This window comes from Salvelinus namaycush, unplaced genomic scaffold (genome assembly GCF_016432855.1).
Source record: "Salvelinus namaycush isolate Seneca unplaced genomic scaffold, SaNama_1.0 Scaffold353, whole genome shotgun sequence".
Taxonomy (NCBI): Eukaryota; Metazoa; Chordata; class Actinopteri; order Salmoniformes; family Salmonidae; genus Salvelinus; species Salvelinus namaycush.
The window spans coordinates 33,381-51,965 of NW_024060486.1; the positions used below are offsets into that span (position 1 = coordinate 33,381).

The 18,585-nt window shown below is 40.8% G+C and overlaps 1 protein-coding gene across 2 annotated transcripts; it reads left to right on the forward strand.

The window, feature by feature from the left end:
* Positions 1 to 319: 319 nt before the first annotated feature.
* LOC120040451 (polycomb group RING finger protein 5-A-like) lies at positions 320 to 7,626 on the forward strand. 2 transcript variants are annotated; one of them, XM_038985599.1, is made up of 9 exons: positions 320 to 451; positions 1,452 to 1,580; positions 1,902 to 1,998; positions 2,397 to 2,452; positions 2,621 to 2,680; positions 2,851 to 2,999; positions 3,753 to 3,851; positions 4,016 to 4,105; positions 6,127 to 7,626. In XM_038985599.1, exons 1-9 carry the CDS (start codon positions 427 to 429, stop codon positions 6,172 to 6,174), a joined length of 753 nt encoding a protein of 250 aa, XP_038841527.1. In that variant the 5' UTR covers positions 320 to 426; the 3' UTR covers positions 6,175 to 7,626. The 2 variants fall into 2 exon arrangements, with proteins under 2 accessions (XP_038841527.1, XP_038841528.1); XM_038985600.1 differs by having other exon boundaries at positions 330 to 451; positions 1,296 to 1,580.
* The last annotated feature ends 10,959 nt before the right edge of the window (positions 7,627 to 18,585 follow it).

Below are 18,585 nucleotides of genomic sequence, written 5' to 3' on the forward strand. Positions count from 1 at the left end.
TGGGAAAATCTTTGACAGTCATCCAACTCGGAATTTCAAGTCGGAAACTCGGGCATCGTGGTGCTGTCAAGACAACTGGGAACAAAAGGTCAAATCCTGACGTCAGTGATTTTCAGGTCGGAAAGTCAGAAATCTAGAAAGATGCCTGAGTTAGATGACCATCGGAGCTCGTTTTTTTTTTCGAGTTCCCAGTTGTCTTGAACGCGGCATCCTAGTGGTACGACTTTTCCGACCTGAAAATCACTGACGTCACGTTTTTTCCCATTCTGGGCTCGTTTTTTCCGAGGTCCCAGTTGTCATGAACGCACCATCAATTCCGTATTCTTGCCACTAGTTTCATACTAGCCTACGTAGTTGATATCACCTAGAGAACGCAGTGACACGGACAGGCAATTCTTCTCATTCGACCAGCTATAATAAATCCTCATGGAAAAGGTAGAGATGTTACGAGGTAAGAAAAAAATGTAGCCTATGTTGTTCAAACATTTCAGACAGAAAATAGCCTAAAAGGAATCGGCTTATCATCCCCGTTATAGCCTACAGTCAAACTTTGGGGGTGGGATGATGGCTTATGTTTCGTCTGTCGTGTGTGACATAACTGTATGTAGGTTGCTAATGCTAGTGCTTTTTTTTAAACGTTTATAGAACAGGTTTATTTAGCTCGACTACTTCATTCCGCTATCTCCTTGCGAGTCGCAACTTTATTTGAAGTATGTGGTGTGTCGCGAATGTCGTAGTGGCTACAGACAGCAGCCATATGTGTGGGGCTTCAATGTTGTTATGATACATGTGACACTAACCGTGACGTTCTCTACGATGAGATAGCTTAGTGTGTTGCTTACGGATTTTCACAATGAAGCGTGTGGTCCTTTTGTATTTCTTAACTGCGTGTCAAGGATTGTTCTAGTAAACCGAGGGCATTTGTATGACGTTAACACCTTTGTTCCCCTCCATGTACCGACTTTCTCGGTCTTCCTAGACTAATTTACACATGTGTTTTGTCAGTAGGACGTGTTTAAACTGTGCTATCTGGTTGCCAATGCATGGTTTATGATGGGGATAGATGAAGCAGGTGCAGGCTCTAGTGGCAGCGTGACGAGTCATTTTTTAAGTATGATTTTGACAAGCATGTAGGCAAGTCGTGTATTCAGAAATGTGGTAATTTTTGTTTTGGATTTTGCACATTTGATTTAATAAATGGCATCCTATGACGTTGAATGAGCCTGTTACCTCACCTGCGTGTAGCACGCTCATCTACTTTCCTATCTGTTCTACCTTACCTTCTGTCTGACAAGTAATCTGAGATGGTCTTTAGAAGAATGGCTTTCCCAGCCGATGAGTACTGGCTGAGGATGATGAAGACGAAGAAGATACAGGGGTCACCGCAGCAGTGTCAGGGGCTGCAGGGACCTCTGTGATTGCTGACCCCACCTCATCTCTGACCTCCCCAGCTCTGTATTGGCTGACCATGGCCACTCAGAGGACACCCCTGGTCAAAGACTTTAACTACTTCATTACCTGCTACCTGTGCAGAGGTTACCTGATCAAACCCACTACGGTCACTGAGTGCCTGCACACATGTAAGTAACACACACATGCGCACACAATTCCTGTGCTCCAGGTAATGCAACATTGTAGTGTATTCAAGTTTTAACATGGCTTCTAAAGTTTTAATTTCCACTTCCCTTACGAAAAAAGTTTCAACCCCCCAAAAAATGTTAATTAATTATAATCCACATAATTGTCCTGTTGCTACAGGATTATTTTACTGCTGTGAAAAACTGGTTAAATTAAGATATTACGCATTCTTCTCTATACGTCCCCTCACTCCCATCTTCTCCCACACACACTCGAAGCATCTTACACAATATAATAGTAGTGTGATTTTTCTTGTTTTCCAGTTTGTAAGAGCTGTATCATCCAGCACTTTGAAGACAGTAATGACTGTCCCAAATGTGGCATTCAAGTCCATGAAACCAACCCTCTAGAGATGCTAAGGTATGACACATACAAACATAGTCCTCCACTAGCTTTGACCATCTCTGACAGACAACAACACTCTTAGAAAAAAAGCTGCTATCTAGAACAAAAGAAGGTTCTTCGGCTGTCCCCATAGGAAAGCCCTTTGAAGAACCCTTTTTGTTTCCAGGTAGAACTTTTTGGGTCCCATGTAGAACCCTTACCGCAGAGGCTTCTACATAGAAACTAAAAGGGTTCTCCTATGGGGACAGCCGAAGAACCCTTTTGAAACTCTTTTTCTGAGTGAAGCTAACAACAAACACTTGGCCTTCACTTTGCTTTGAATACTGCAAGTGCACTGTCAGCACAAACCACAGCCTCCTCTTTCTCTTTACCCGTGTCACTTCCTCATCTTCACTGGTCCTCTCTCTTCTCAGGTTGGACAATACTCTTGAGGAAATCATTTTCAAGCTTGTACCTGGATTACGAGACAGTGAGTTCTTGTCATCTAGGAAAAAACGGACATATTTCAAAATGATCTCTCAGTCAAAGTCAATACTTTCAATCACTCTTTAGAGGAGACTTGTCATTAGATGTAATGAGACTCATGAAAGTACCTTGTACTTCTTCTGTTTTTTTTATGACTGTGTGTGTTGACCAGAAGAGGAACAGCAGGAGAATGATTTCTGGAGGAAGAATAAATCCAAAGAAAATGGACAAGGTACAGAATAAGTCTCAGTAACGAAGTCACAATCACAAATTGTACTGTGTTTTACTGTAAAATGTAAGTATGTCATTACACATGAATAATGCACTGATATTGGACAACCTCTTTCAGCTAGGCTTGCTAGTATTATCTCCTAAAATCACATGTGCTCTGCTATCCCACAGGAGACGGCCTTGGGTCTAAGAGGCTTGGGCTCAGTGATGATGAGGATGGTGATGAAGATGGTCAGGATTATCACAGGAGCGACCCCCAGATAGCCATCTGCCTGGACTGTCTCCACAACAATGGACATGCTGCAGACGACACAGTGAAGGTGTGTGTGTGTGTGTGTGTGTGTGTGTAGCAGTTTCATGCCCATAGGGAGCACGTGCCCCCTCAGATTTGTCCCGTTTAAAAATAATAATAATACAAAAACATATTTTTTTGTTTTTTTTGTGTGTTTTCTCTGTAATGGTACTAGCCAGCTAGCAATTTTATGAAGTTGTCTTTAGCTAGCCCAGATAGGTTCCCAATCTCCCAACCTCATAACTAGCTACCAAGAAGCCATTTCAGGATATCAATCAAGTTAGAGTAGCTAGCTTGTCTGTCTATCTTAGTTGGCATGCCTGCTGGCAAGGTTGGTAGACTTTAGAAAAGCAAGCAATTGCTAAATGTACTAAATATGACTCACATTTAATTTCAATCTTTTTTTCTTTTTTTTTATCAGAGATGCAGAGAAGCATATTTAGTTTCTTTAAAAAAAGAACCACCAGTCAGGAGAATACAGACAGCTATGCAGAAAAATAAACATTTTTGACAGAATTAAGCATAATGATTATGGCTCTAGATTGCAGGAAAAAGCTGTTTTGGGTGTTTGAAAAATGCTAAATTCTACAACCTCTCCTCACATTTTGTGCCCGCTCAGATTTTTGGGGTGTGTGTGTGTTTGAATGTTTTTCCTCTTCCGATGGGAGTGTTCTGTGTGAGTGTTTCTTTCAACATGCTCAGGGCCAGTTCAGGTATTCTTTGCGTGTACTCTGTGTGCTATATGAATGTACAGTAAACATACTCCTGTTGTTTACCCTAGTGTTTAATGAAGAAGTTCATTCGCTGCTCTAGTCGAGTCACGGTGGGAACCATCAAGAAGTTTCTCAGTCTAAAGTTAAAGCTGTCAAGCTCTTGTGAGGTAAGATTACAATGTACATAACTTGACTTTATATTATACTGCTGATGGGTATAGAAAAGGGAATAATGTCTATAAACGTGCCTTTGTGTTTGTTTACGGGCGAGCGAGCACGTGTGCCTCTGTGTCTCTCTCTGTGTGGGTGTGTGTCTGTCCTCTCTCGCTAGCTGGATGTGCTGTGTAACGGGGAGATTATGGGTAAGGACCACACTCTGGAGTTCATCTACATGACCCGCTGGAGGCTGCACGGTGACAACGTGAGTCTCTTATATCATGTCCTGTTTCTGTCCTTTCCTCCACACTTCCCCTGTCTCATCCGGTTCTTAGATAACCTGTTATTGATCATGTTCTCTCTGGCATGCCCAGAAATCTTCCATACCCGCCCTAATAGCCAATACACCGTAGATCACGGCTTGTCAAACATTCCACGAGGGGTTCCAATCCGGCCCGTTGGTGGTTTGAGTAAATTTTATTTTATTTTGGGGGGAACGAACAAACTCAATACACTTTTTTTTTTAAATGGACCTACATTCATACACTTTCTTGTCTGTCCAGCTCGCTAATAATCACCCAAATGAAAGCTAGACAGTCAGAGAGCATAGAAAATTCCAGAAACGATGGATAGGACTATTTCTGGCACATTTTGATGGTGAGGAAATATACCACAGTTTCTGTGCGGCGCCCTGGACCTTGTTGAAGACCGAATGCGGCCCTTGGGAAAAGTGCGTTTGACACCCCTGCCATAGATAGAGCTCATTACAACATAGGATTGTGTTATCGCTATGTCATTTCCTGCCTGTCCCTGCCCTCCGACCAGCTGTCTTTACTTTAGCAGTTCAGCTTTAGTTGTTCCGTCTTCTTGCCCAACTGTCACTAGTACCATGGTCAGGCATTAGACCTATTAAAGGGGCTGAGTATTAAGCCTTGTCATGTTGCCACATCCTGAACAACTCGCTCATGTTAAGCAGAGAGCCACGTGGATGGAAAGAAGCACCGAAAGTTGAATGATATTGTGCTCATCAGCCTATGAATAATAAAGATTACCTTAAACTACATGTCTCCCCCCCAAAAAGAGGGAGGGGGGGGGCTTTTTACCCATTATACCAGACTCAGGCCCTGACGTTGTGCTCACGTGCCACACCAGACTAAGCCTAGTAGAATTCAACAATAGAGGTGTGTAGCGTTACAAATAAATCTAGACAGTGTTTTATAGATGGATATCCAGCAAACCCCTAGGAATCATCAGTAGCAGTAAGGTTTGGACTGACTGCAGATAATTAATTGAGACATCCTAAAAGCATATCTTAATGTTTTGGAGCTCTGCTACCTGGCCCTGACATTATACATCAGGTTAGGGCTGGGTAGGGCCTGTTTTTTTTCTTCCAATAACTAGGGTACGAGCCAGGCTTGGGTATCATTTTAGAATGATTAAATTGATCACTAACATTTTGAAGCGGAGCCATTTGCTCCCTACTGCTCTGCTGCTCAGTATCTCTACAGTCATAACTTACTGTCATAACATGGTGTTAGAAGTGGTTCAACCTCGTTAAATATTAGACCAGAACATTGTCAAATATTAGACCAGAACATTGTCAAATATTAGACCAGAACATTGTCAAATATTAGACCAGAACATTATCCGAGTCGACAGGAGAGATTACTTCACAGAAAATAATAATAATCAGTGAGTTTTGTCAGAGTTTAGAATGATTCAATAGTAGCTAGTTAACAGCTCTCTCTCCTCTCCTGAACATCCAAGCGTAGCCGTTTCTATGGATACTCACACACGCAGAGAGCACATGGAGCAGATGCAGAGCAGGGACAGACAGAGATGAGCAGCTAACAGAGAATGTTATTTCCGATTTCAGGTTCGGGCCGGGCCTTAAATTAGGGTTGGGCCTGAATGTTGCAGGCATGTCGTTGGGCTTAAATGTCATGCCTGTGCAGGGCTCTAATCTGAATGTCCAATACTGCCCCCTGTCTTCTTTCAGCTGTCAGCCATAGGGATCTGGGATGGTTCACAGGATAGTGTGTTCTCTTCTTAAAACACCATACATGAGAACTTTGGCTTGAAGTCAGTTGAAAGGGGCAATTCTGTCTCTATGTATCCATTCCTGTGAAATATGGGCCATTTGAGATGGAATTGCAAAGCTCATTAGTTAAATACACTCGTCAGAACGTGCCAGCATCTACTAGGCTATTTACTTTGCAAGTTGTCTTTGTATAAACTTCCAGGAAAATGAAAATAAACAGCACTGTCTTTCTACACTCTCCTCAGACATATCCCATGGTCCTGGAGTACAGGCCACGAATAGACTTTGGCTGAACAAAGCCCTTGAGAAGCCTTCATCGACAAATAAAAGCAATGACTGGATGTGCATCAAACTGAGGCCAGGGACTCATCCTTCCCAACATTTTTGAACTTTTGTTTAATTTTGTTGTGTCCTTCATTGTTGAACATTCCGTGCTCTTGGCCAAAGTGATCTTCAAGACAAGTAACTAGCGAGACAAGCTTAGCTGAAACAGATGTATGAATGTATCCAAATGGTATTTATTAGCCAGGTACTCGGGTATCCTGGTAACCCAGCCAATGACAAGGATTGACCTGCATCTACATGATGAATACAAGTTGGTGTGGACAGAAAATTAAATGGAAAGAAGAATAGGTAGGAATCAAGCAACTCCAAGGCCTTCCAACAGATGCCTGACTGTTTCAACAAGAAAAGTAACATTTTTTTTAAATTTAAGCCATTTTCTTCTCTTTATAAAATGCACATAACATATCCACAGATTTGCCCACAATCAATCAATTGACCGAGCACCTTAATGTTGCCAAAAGGTTTCAGAGTCTAAACCGAAGCTCATTCTTCTTCATTCTGTCCCATGCTCAGTTATTATAACCAGTCTGACATGTTGCTGAAATCAACAAGCACTCTCTGGCAGAGGCTCGGGAGCCTGCGTGATGGGAAGAGAAACGTTAAGCCTCTTTTTAACAAACACACACACTCACTCAACCCAAACTGCAGTGTGATTACCCTGGCTCCTGCCAATCTCAGACCTGCACTAATAGCTTTTTTGGCACCGGTCAGAGTGACCAGGTATTACATTTTAGTTTTTCAGATTAATCTTAGTATCTCTCTAGCCGAAAAAGATACCATCTTACATGTTTTGAAGGGAAACCAGTGGTGTGTACATTTCATATTGTTACTAGACCTTTGATCTATAAATGTGTTTTTTGAAGTACATGACATTACAACACGGTAGTACGAGATATGAATTATGCCAATTATGGATCTTTGATCACAGAATAGTATTGGGCACTGTAAGAACTGGTTGGCATAAGGCTTATTGTATTAGCGTTGAGGTGTAGTGTACTGAAGCTGACTCTTTCACAGTGATTCAGTATAGAGAGTATACAGTGTCTGCTTCATTACCTAGTCATCTCAAGTTTAGCCTTTTAAACTGTAATCTATGTTGATGTGGTTTATATGTGAAAACCATTGAGGTGTGTTCCTTGCAGTGAAGCCAACCTGTCCTTGTGCTGACAAGGAAAATGTGTATTTTTTTTACATTTTTTTGAAGACAGAAAAGGAAACATGTACATATTCTTATGGTTAAAGTTTTATGCTGCTTAGAGTAATATATTATATTTTTAAATGTACCCATGCCTGAGAATCATTCTTGAGATATTAGAGCTGTAGAAATATTGTTCATATCTGTACTTGATTTATAATAATTATTCATTAATAAATTAAATGTTTTTATTTTACCAACTGTCTATTGACTTATCTGCCATTGATGAGACTGTTTTTTGGTTTGCTTGGGCTTTGGGCCTCTAAGTCAGGATAAAGGCCTAAAGCTTTAACCAATATTCATGTTTGCATCCTTGTCAAATTAGCAACTTTTTCTTTCTAGCTAGTATTCTGTTTGCTCCTATGAACTTTGTTTTATAGGTTCATTACAAAGTGATTCTGCCTCCTGCCCAAACTGTTTGGACCAGTTGTAACGATGATGATTTCCCTGGTATGTTTATCTGACTGGACAGGCAGGAGGATAGTGTTTCTAGATGCGAAAAGCAGTCAGTATGTGAAATACATCTGCCCAACTTCAACTGGAGAGAAGAACGGGGTAGGAATGCACACACAGATGCTTCTCTCTCTTTATGTTTGTCCCTTCAGCTTTCCCTGTATGCTTATTTGGGAGCTTTTAAGGTCAGATACTGTATACATGTATGTAGGCCAGAGTTCCCTACAGGCCTCACACCGCACGTACTGTACATTCACTCACTCATACCAGCATTTGGGTCTGAAGGATTTAGGGCACATTGACTAAGATGTCTCGAGTCAAAAAAATACAATCTCTTTTGTAACTTTGTTTTTATTTTGGTGTTACAAAACTAAAAAGTGACCTTAATATATTAAACATAATTGAGATCTCATGAGTTCTGTGATTTAACAGACAACCTGATGACATCTGAGCTCATCGTTTGGATGAAAAATAGAGTGATGCCGTGAAGTCCAGTGCTCCGAGGGGTCTATGATATTTTTATACTGTTTGCAGCAGACTGACTGGCTCCCAAAGTTCACATGGGGCTCTGGAGAGTTGGTACATTTTAGGGAAGGAGTTTCGTGGGGCTTATATACTGAGTAAACACTGACAGATGCAACAATATCCCTTCTGTCTCAGGATGTTCCGTCTCTCACAAACACGCATCATGTTCTGTGAAGAACTGCCATGACATGAAACGAGAACTCTCCATCATTACAGTTCTTCATTTTGGTTTGTTTTTTTGTGCAGAGATGTTGATATTGATCATGTAAAGTAAACATGGAGGGAAATTAATGTATTTGAGAACAATACATTCACACTCTTTTTCATCTGTTGCTATATTGTGTAATAACAGGTGAGAGAAGAAACTTGCAGGTATTTTGGTGGGTCAACAGTTCGAGAATGACTAAATATCAGAATGAGTCGTTGAATATGCCTGTCACTAAAAACTGTTGGAGTAGCACAGAGGGGCAAATTAGTACCCGCCACTTTAAGGGGGCTTAGTTATAATTTGACTGGTATGTTGGGCTGGATGTCTAGTTGGGTTGCCTTGTTGTTATCCTGGCTGGTCACACAACTTCTTATTGAGTGGATTGCTCTATGTTGCATCATCCTTCCCGTCTGCTGTTGCTTGATTCTTTTGTCAGACCGATTGTGGGCTGTGTATGTAAAGGTAATATACGGTATTAGCCAAAACAGATTTTGTTGTGTTACTAAGTGGGATTAAAATGTATTTAATTGTGATTTTTTTTTGTCATTGATCAAGTACTCCATAATGTCAAAGTGAAAATTATAATTATACAAATGTTTAAATATTGACAAACAAAAATGCATAACTAAAATATAGTTGTTTTGCAAAAGTATTCACCCCCTGTGTTTAGGCAAGTACATTTTGGCTTAATAAATCACAAGTTACATGGACTTATATGGAAATAATAGGGATTGACATGATTTTGGAATGACTACCCCTTCCTCTGTCCCCCATACATACAACATCTGTAAGGTCTCTGTCAAGTATTGAATTTCAAGCACAGATTCAACTACAAAGACCAGGGAGCTTTTTGAAAGCCTCATAAAGAAGGGCAGTGATTGGTAGATGAGTAACAATAACAAATCAGACATTGAATATCTCTTTAAGCATGGTAATGTTAAACTTTTTGGTCTAAATGCAAATCCAACACATCACTGAGTTAACTGCCTCCTTATTTTCAAGCATGGTGGTGGATGCATCATGTTATGGGTATGCTTGACATTGGCAAAGACTGGGGAGTTTTTCAGGATACAAAGAAATGGAATGGAGCTAAGCACAGGCAAAATCCTAGAGGAGAACCTGCTTCAGTCTGCTTTACACCAGACACCAGAGAGGAATTCACCTTTCAGCAGGACAATAACCTGTAACAAAAGGCCACATTTTGTTGCGTACGAAGAAGACAGTGAATGTTTGAGAGGCCAAGTTAGTTTTGACTTAAATATGCTTGAAAATATATGGCAAGACATGAAAATTGCTGTCTAGCCATGACCCCCAAAACTCTGACAGAGGTAGAAGAACAAAAATAAAAAAGAATGTGCAAATATTGCACAAGCCAGGTGTGCAAAGCTCTTAGAGACTAACCGAAGAACCCTCACAGCTATAATCGCTGCCAAAGGTGTTTCTAACATGTATTGACTCATGGGGGGTGAATACTTACATCTAATCAAGTTATAATTTTTCACAACTTTTTAAGAAATGTAAGGATTTTTCCTCCCCATTTTCATTAGAGTATTTTGTGTCGATCATTGACAAAATAAATTACAACTAAATTCCTTTTATTCCCTCTTTGTAACACAATAAAATGTGAATAAAAAGGTGAATACTTGTGATAGCCACTGTCTGTGGCTGCTTCTGATGGATCATGACTACCAATGACATGTTGTCATGCTATCCTTATGCTAGCCATATATAAACAAAGTTAACATTAGTTAAATGACCTATGATCTCAATTTTCCTGTGATCATAAGGTCATATGTTCGGTTACCGTCCTGACAAGTCATCATCAGCCAAGAGTAATAGTATCTTATTAGGAGACCAAGATGGCAGACAGTCCTCATAGGAACTCTAAATATGGAACTAATAACAGCACTGACTGTCATTCACACTTTGATTGCTGACCTCGCCTGAGGATGACATCACCCTGTGGAGCAAGTACTCCATTTATATGCCTTAGGGGATGTCATCACCCTTCATGGGCTTCAAAAGAATGATAGAGAGCCCCCCTGACATGTTGTACAGTATGATATAGGTCAAAGTTCAAACACACATCGCTCAGGGTACAGGGCGCAAGGCCATCAGTGACAGCTGACGGTCAGTACGGGCCTGGCGAGACAAAGACGCTTCCAAGATGATGTCGCCCGTAAGATGATAGTTTCACCCTATCGCTCACCAGCCCAGAGCCAGTTATGACACGTCTCAGTGCCTATTGTGTGACATCGATGACATATGCCAGCTGATGTAGGCAAACAGCTGAAAGAGTACTCTCCACTTACAAGGATGTACTATCACTACTGGGACCTTCTGGGGCCGTCTCCAATGCCTTCATAAGTCAAGCCACCCGTAGGGAGACAGACACTGTGACAGAAATTACTTTTCTCTGAGGTAGACTAAATGAATCTGTAATGTAGATGTTGCACAAATCTAATCCTAAAGTCCCTTTCTCTCACCTTGACTCCTCCTCAGCTTTAAGCCACCACGAGCAGGTGTGTGTGTGTGTGTGAGTGTGTGTGTTTATATGCAAGAGACAGACAGGTGTGTCTCTGAAATAGAAGGGTGACGTAAGGCTCTGAGAGGCAGAGCCGAGGTACAACATGTCGACATGGTAATGGTAGTGTGTGTGGGTTTGTATTGTATGTTGAGTGTGAGAAAAGATGAATGTGTGTTTATCTATGTCTATGACTCTAGTCACTCAAGTCATAGACTGTTTTCTCTGCTACCGCACGGCAAGCGGTACCAGGGTGCCAAGTCTAGGACCAAAATGCTCCTTAACAGCTTCTACCCCCAAGCCATAAGAGTACTGAACAATTAATCAAATGGCCACTGGACTATTTACATTGATCCCACCCCTCCATTTGTTTTGATAAACTGCTGCTACTCACTGTTTATTATCTATGCATAGTCACTTCAACCCTACCATGTACAAATTACCTCAACTAACCTGTACCCCCGCACACTGACTCGGTACCGGTGCCCCCTGTATATAACCTCGTTATTGTTATTTTATTGTGTTACTTTTTATTATTTTTTACTTTAGTTTATTTGGTAAATATTTTCTTAACTCTTCTTGAACTGCACTGTTGGTTAAGGGCTTGTAAGTTAACATTTCACGGTAAGGTCTACACTTGTTGTATTCGAGCATGTGACGAATAAAGTTTGATTTGACTAGAGTGCGTGTTGTACATACACATACTGTATGTACAGACATGTGAGTCTATGTGGCTGTATGTTCCTGTGAGGAGGGGCTAGTGCATAAGGCCTGATTATGGATATCTTTGGCTCGGACGTCTGACGCCTGACATGAGGTCATTTTCTTGGTTGATGTGGGACTGGGAGGTTGGTTTATTTACGATCTTCCTTAACCCTTTCATTTATTTGCATCTACAACCCTTAGATTTAGCTTCACAGGGAAGTGTTTTACCATTTTCTTTTCAAGTCACCTAGGGCTACAAGTAGAACAAAACAAAATTTGACATAAACAGTTGCATTCATGAGTTTTAATGACAAATGTCAATAAAAAAAAGAAGGCCCAACAAAGCAAAATACGGGGGGAAAATGAATTTATATGAATGTGTAAGTACAGAAATGTTTTCTCTGGGAAATTATTATTATTATCCAACTAGTCAGTGACAACTGTTTGGAGTTTGTGAGCAACTTTTTGTGAATGTATTACAGTATTATAGACACTATGTCCTTGGATTTCCTATGATCTTCTATAAAGAATATAATATTTTCCAAAGACTCTTGTGTGGCTTGTGAATGTCATAGAGCAAAACATGTTAAATGTGTAGAACCATGTAAACACGTGCACAATCTCAGCAAGTATGCATGTGTCTGTCTGGTGCATGTATTTGTATCTTGTGCACATGCTTCAGGTGATAGAAATGTGAATGCACTACCAGGGCATTAAAAAGTTGATGTATTTATACTTTCCTGTGGATATATTGTCTCACATTCCTACCGGCAAAAGGACCAACTGCATGGATAACCAGTAAAGTATGTTAAAACGATCATTTTATTCAACATTCTGGCTTTTAGAGATCGTGAGAGGAAACTTTCCTGATTCAAACGTTCATTTCTACCCGACGTAGAATTCTATGCAATTCACCGTTGGGTTTCCAGGCAAGTGTATTGAAAGCATATAAAGCTAAGCATCTACAGATCCTACAGAAAACTGTCTCAATTCAGAAGGACACAAATACCGGAACAGTAACGCACGATCCAGCCCCATCATTGGCCAACAGCACATAAAAAAACTGTTTTCCCAGATCAGAGGGGAGCCAGCCACCACAAGCAAGGTTAATTTACTCAAATGGCATAATATACTGTCAATAAATATTACACTTCTCCCAATTATATAAGATAGCTACTGCTCTCTGCTGGACGAAAATGGAAAAGAACACTAACGTGTTGTTACACCCATGTAGTCATTAGAACAACTTAAATGTCCTCAGTTATTTACAATGTCCTCAGTTACTTTGCAAAACCTTTACTAAAATACTCTATACAAATCAAACATCAAGCTTTTAATTGACAGAAATGTACATCAACAAGACTGTTCCCGTAAAATGTAAACATCATTCCATACTCACTGCATTAAAAAACAAAACTCAGAGTTCCAAACTGCCTCTGGAGGCAATGTCAGCACAACGTCAGCACAAGAACTGTTCGTCTGGAGTAAAATTAATTGGGTTTCTTTGGCTGAGCAGCCGCACACAAGCCTAAGATCACCATTCACAATGCCAAGCGTCAGCTGGAGTGGTGTAAAGGACTCTGGAGCAGTGGAAACGCGTTCTCTGGCAGTCCGATGGACGAATCTGGATTTAGCGAATGCCAGGAGAACGCTATCTGCCCCAATGCATAGTGCCAGCTTTAAAGTTTGGTGGATGAGGAATAATGGTCTGGCGCAGTTTTTCATGGTTCGGGCTGGGCCCCTTTGTTCCAGTGAAGGGAAATCTTAACTCTACAGCAGTGGTTCTCAAACTTTTTATAGTCCCGTACCCTTTTAAACATTCAACCTCCAGCTGCGTACCCCCTCTAGCACCAGGGTCAGCGCACTCTCAAATGTTGTTTTTTGCCATCATTGTAAGCCTGCCACACACACACTATACATTACATTTATTAAACATAAGAATGAGTTGTGGGAAGTGACAAAGAGCTCTTATAGGACCAGGGCACAAATAATAATATAATAATAATAAATAATTTTGCTCTTTATTTAACCATCTTACATATAAAACCTTATTTGTTAATCGAAAATTGTGAATAACTCACCACAGCTTAATGAGAAGGGTGTGCTTGAAAGGATGCACATACATGTAACTCTGCAATGTTGGGTTGTATTGGAGAGAGTCTCAGTCTTAAATCATTTTCCACACACAGTCTGTGCCTGTATTTAGTTTTCATGCTAGTAAGTGCCGAGAATCCACTATCACATAGGTACCTGGTTGCAAAGGGCATCAGTGTCTTAACAGACGATTTGCCAAGGCAGGACACTCTGAACGCAGCCCTATCCAGAAATCTGGGAGTGGCTTCTGATTCAATGAAATTTTCACAGAACCGCTTGTTGCAATTTCGATGAGGCTCTCTTGTTCAGATATCGGTAAGTGGACTGGAGGCAGGGCATGAAAGTGATAATGAATCAAGTTGTTTGTGTCATCCGTTTCAGGAAAGTACCTGCGTAATTGCGCACCCAACTCACTCAGGTGCTTCGCTATATCACATTTGACATTGTCCGTAATCTTGAGTTCATTTGCACACAAAAAACCATATGGAAAGACCTGTGTGTTGTCCTTGTTAACGCAGACAGAGAAGAGCTCCAACTTCTTAATCATAGCCTCAATTTTGTCACGCACATTGAATATAGTTGCGGAGTGTCCCTGTAATCCTAGATTCAGATCATTCCGGTGAGAAAAAACATCACCCAGATAGGCCAGTTGTGTGAGAAACTTGTCATCGTACAAGCGGTCAGACGTCTCTCAATTCAAAAAGTGTCAATACTTTGCTCCTTGATAACCAGCGCACTTCTAAGTATGTTGTAAAAATGTAACATGGACGCTGCCCATATCATTGCATAGTGCAGAAAATACACGAGAGTTCAGGGGCCTTGTTTTAACAAAGTTAACCATTTTCACATTAGTGTTCAAAACGTCTTTCAAGCTGTCAGGCATTCCCTTGGATGCTGCAGTGTACCCAAGTGGCGTCGGGAGCAACTGCTTGCACTCACGTTACCACTCCACTATATCTCCCTGTCAAGGCTTTTGCGCCATCAGTACAGATACCAACATGAGCAGCAGCTACCGTTTGGCTACATGGACTGTTAGTGGAATTCCCATGAGAGAGTAACGGTTAATGTGATTGGATGTTAATTATTTGACTAGGCTACATGTATTTGACAATGTGTTGTTATTTCGCTGAACACTAAATGATTTAATTACATTTTTGGCAGTGGAACGAGGCTACTCAGGCGAGAAAAACACCTTACCCAAATGTATAGCCCCGTTGGAAAATGTGAAGAATTATTCTATATTTTTTAAGATAAAAGACATGCGTACCCCAGTTTGGGAATACCTGCTCTACAGCATTCTAGATGATTCTGTGCTTCCAATTCTGTGGCAACAGTTTGGGGAAGGCCCTTTCCTGTTTCAGCATGACAATGCCCCCTTGCACAAAGCAAGGTCCATACAGAAATGGTTTGTCGAGATCGGTGTGGAAGATCTTAACTGGCCTGCACAGAGCCCTGACCTCAACCCCATCGAACACCGTTGGGATGAATTGGAACGCCGACTGCAAGCCAGGCCTAATCGCCCAACATCAGTGCCCCACCTCACTAATGCTCTTGTGGCTGAATGGAAAAAAATTCCCGCAGTTCCAAAAAAAAGTTCCAACATCTACTGGAAAACCTTCCCAGAAGAGGGGAGGCTGTTAATGTAGCAAACGGGGGACCAACTCCATATTAATGTCCATGATTTTGGAATGAGATGTTTGAAGAGCAGGTGTCCACATACTTTTGGTCATGTAGTATATTAGTGCTTGGAACATTTTGTAACATGTGGAGTACTCGAACATATCCTTCTTGCCTCAGCCATGAGGGCTGTGAACCTCAAGAACTCTACCTGTTACAATAGGATCACATTACATATTGAGACAAACATACAAATATATTTAGTGGCATTCCCCACATTACTGTAATACCTTCATTGACAAATAAAATCTGCCATGAGGAAAGTGGTCTTCACAGACGATGGGGAGTGTGGAATGTGTAGACTTTTCAGGATGTCACTGAGTTTCATAGATGAGAAAATGTAATACTGAATACAATTATATTTGAAGTTATCATCATTCAAGACACTGCTGGTTAATTTAGAACAATGAGAATGACAGCAAGAGCACAGCTGATATGGGACCATGCTAATATAGGCCATTTGAGTCATGTGAAATTGGGGATTACATAATGAATGACTTCTATCACAAAACTTATGAGGCAGTATTATGTTCAAACAGTTGACTGGTTATGTGTACTATAGTAGTAATAAAGTAAATTTAGCACTGACTGACTCGACGTGAACCTGAACGGGAAAATCATCATGAATCAGACATTCGACCTTATCTAGCAATGTAATCTATTACTAGATACACCAGGAAGATGTATATATTACTGACGCACCCTTCCTGCTCCTACTTCTCAGGAACGACAGTTCTGATAACGGGTACACAAAAATATGCTCTGTATGCGTTCTACCTAATATCAATGGGAACATTTAAAAAACAATGATTTCGTAGTTTTAATGTTTATAAACATCGGAAAGAACCACTTTAACAGTAATAAAGTAGAGAAGTAGTAGGTTCCATAGTCACGTCGTAATCAGTTGTCCAATCAGAAACGAGAGAACGTTTTTAAATTCCGATTTACAGCAAAGTTGGTAAAAATAACCCATCAAATACATGTGTTTGGGGGAATTTAACATTATGTGAAATTTAGAGGTAGTAATGTCGCTTAAATATCTCAATAATCATTGCACGCCACTAACGTCAGCTGAAACGCTTCAGACCATAACACATCACCATAGGAGATGGATCTCTCTCGCCACCAGGTGACAGTAGTTCTACGTACTGGTTTTCTCTGACACAAAATATTGATAAACAAGTTTCATGATTGTCTATTTATTTCACACGTTTGTAATTTAAAGGTAACAACCTCTAGCCCCAGCATTACCTTCCAAGTTGAAATAAGCCTACGTCTAGCCTAGGGTGACCACATGTCCCGGATAGTGCGGGAGAGTACCACATTTTGTCCCTTTATCCCGCAACCAAACAATCAAGCCCGGCATTTCATCAACAAATTGAAGGCCCGCGAATTTAGTAAATAAATGTAAACTTGTCCAGTATTGCAGTCAGACATTCCGACCTGTCTTTTAAAGTCACGTTGGGTTTATGAAAACGTAAGCCAACTGCTGATGTTAAACCCTACAATAATTGTTGAGATCTGATATTCTTCTGCGCAGCGCAAAACGAAATTTAGGCCAATGTCATAGGCCTATCATCAACCAATCACATTTCTCAAATCTTTGAAGGGCTAGATTCCAGATACATTTGGAGAGACAGTAAGTATTTCACCGATGGCTCTCCATGCTCATTAGATTCTCATTCAACATATTTTCTGATACGTCACTCAATCCCGTTTTAAACGTCTCCCTTCCTAACTGTTTAACATTCACTGAGACCAACCAGAAATATTTCCTAACATGCTGACCAGACCGGATACGTCGCGTGCGCGAGCGTCGCAAAATAAATTTAGAAATCCATGTTATTCAATTATTGCACCCACACTGCTCGCGCACGCCAACGAGCGTCTGCGTTACCAAGGGCTAAAATAGAAGTCATTCCTATTTCTGACGCAGATCACGCTGAAAGTCCTGCCTCTCCCATCTCCTCATTGGTTTATAGAAGCAGGTAACCATGCCATCTCTTCATCATGCTGCACGAGGCAAATGGTGGGCACACCAGATACTGACTGGTTGCTAGTTAATAGACTTGTGAATTGCGCTGGAACAGCCATAAATAGGTGAATATGTGTGAATGGTGCATGCACTCTAGGGGTGGGTAGGCTCGTGTGGGTGAATGGTGGTCTGAGCCTATAGCGTCGGTTTACCTACCAAAATCAGGCGTAATGTTTACTTGAATCTTCGGAAAAGCGTATTCTCCATGGGCTATTCCCTGATGCTTTACTCATAACAGGTGGGGATTTTTATATTTCTCTGAATAATTTAATTGATAGCTGGCCTCCGGGACAGTCCACTTCTATGAATACAAGTTTGAGGCAGTTTATGGAAAGGTCTGATATTGATATTCACTTGGTGTAATAAGGCAGGCTCCAGACAATCATGCATAGATTTTTGGCTGGTGTCTAAGTGTTTTGATAAACAGGGTATTTCTGTTAACATCCAAGCCACTCCCCTTACTGATCATAGAGCTATTCATATTGACATGAAACTTTTTACCTCTGATAATGGCCTTGGCAGAGCATCCTACTGGAAGCTTAATAGCTCTATATTAAAACATGAGTTGGTCACGATGGATATAAGCAATTAATTACACACTTCTGGACAAAGCTACAAATGACAATTAATACAGTAATAACTGAGAGCTTTTTAAATATAAGGTTAGAAAATATTTAAGAAATTATGGGAGAATTCTTGCCAAGACGAGGAAAGCTGAAGAAGAAAATGTAATTACTGTAACGGCAGTCTAAGTCGTCCTCCTCATCGGACGAGGAGAGGCGAGAAGGATCGGAGGACCAATGTACAGCGTGGTAAGTTTCCATGATTTAATAACACGAAAACTAGACAAAATACAAAACAACAAACGAACCAACCGTCACAGTCCCGTGTGGCACAAACACTGACACAGGAAACAACCACCCACAAAATCCCAACACAAAAC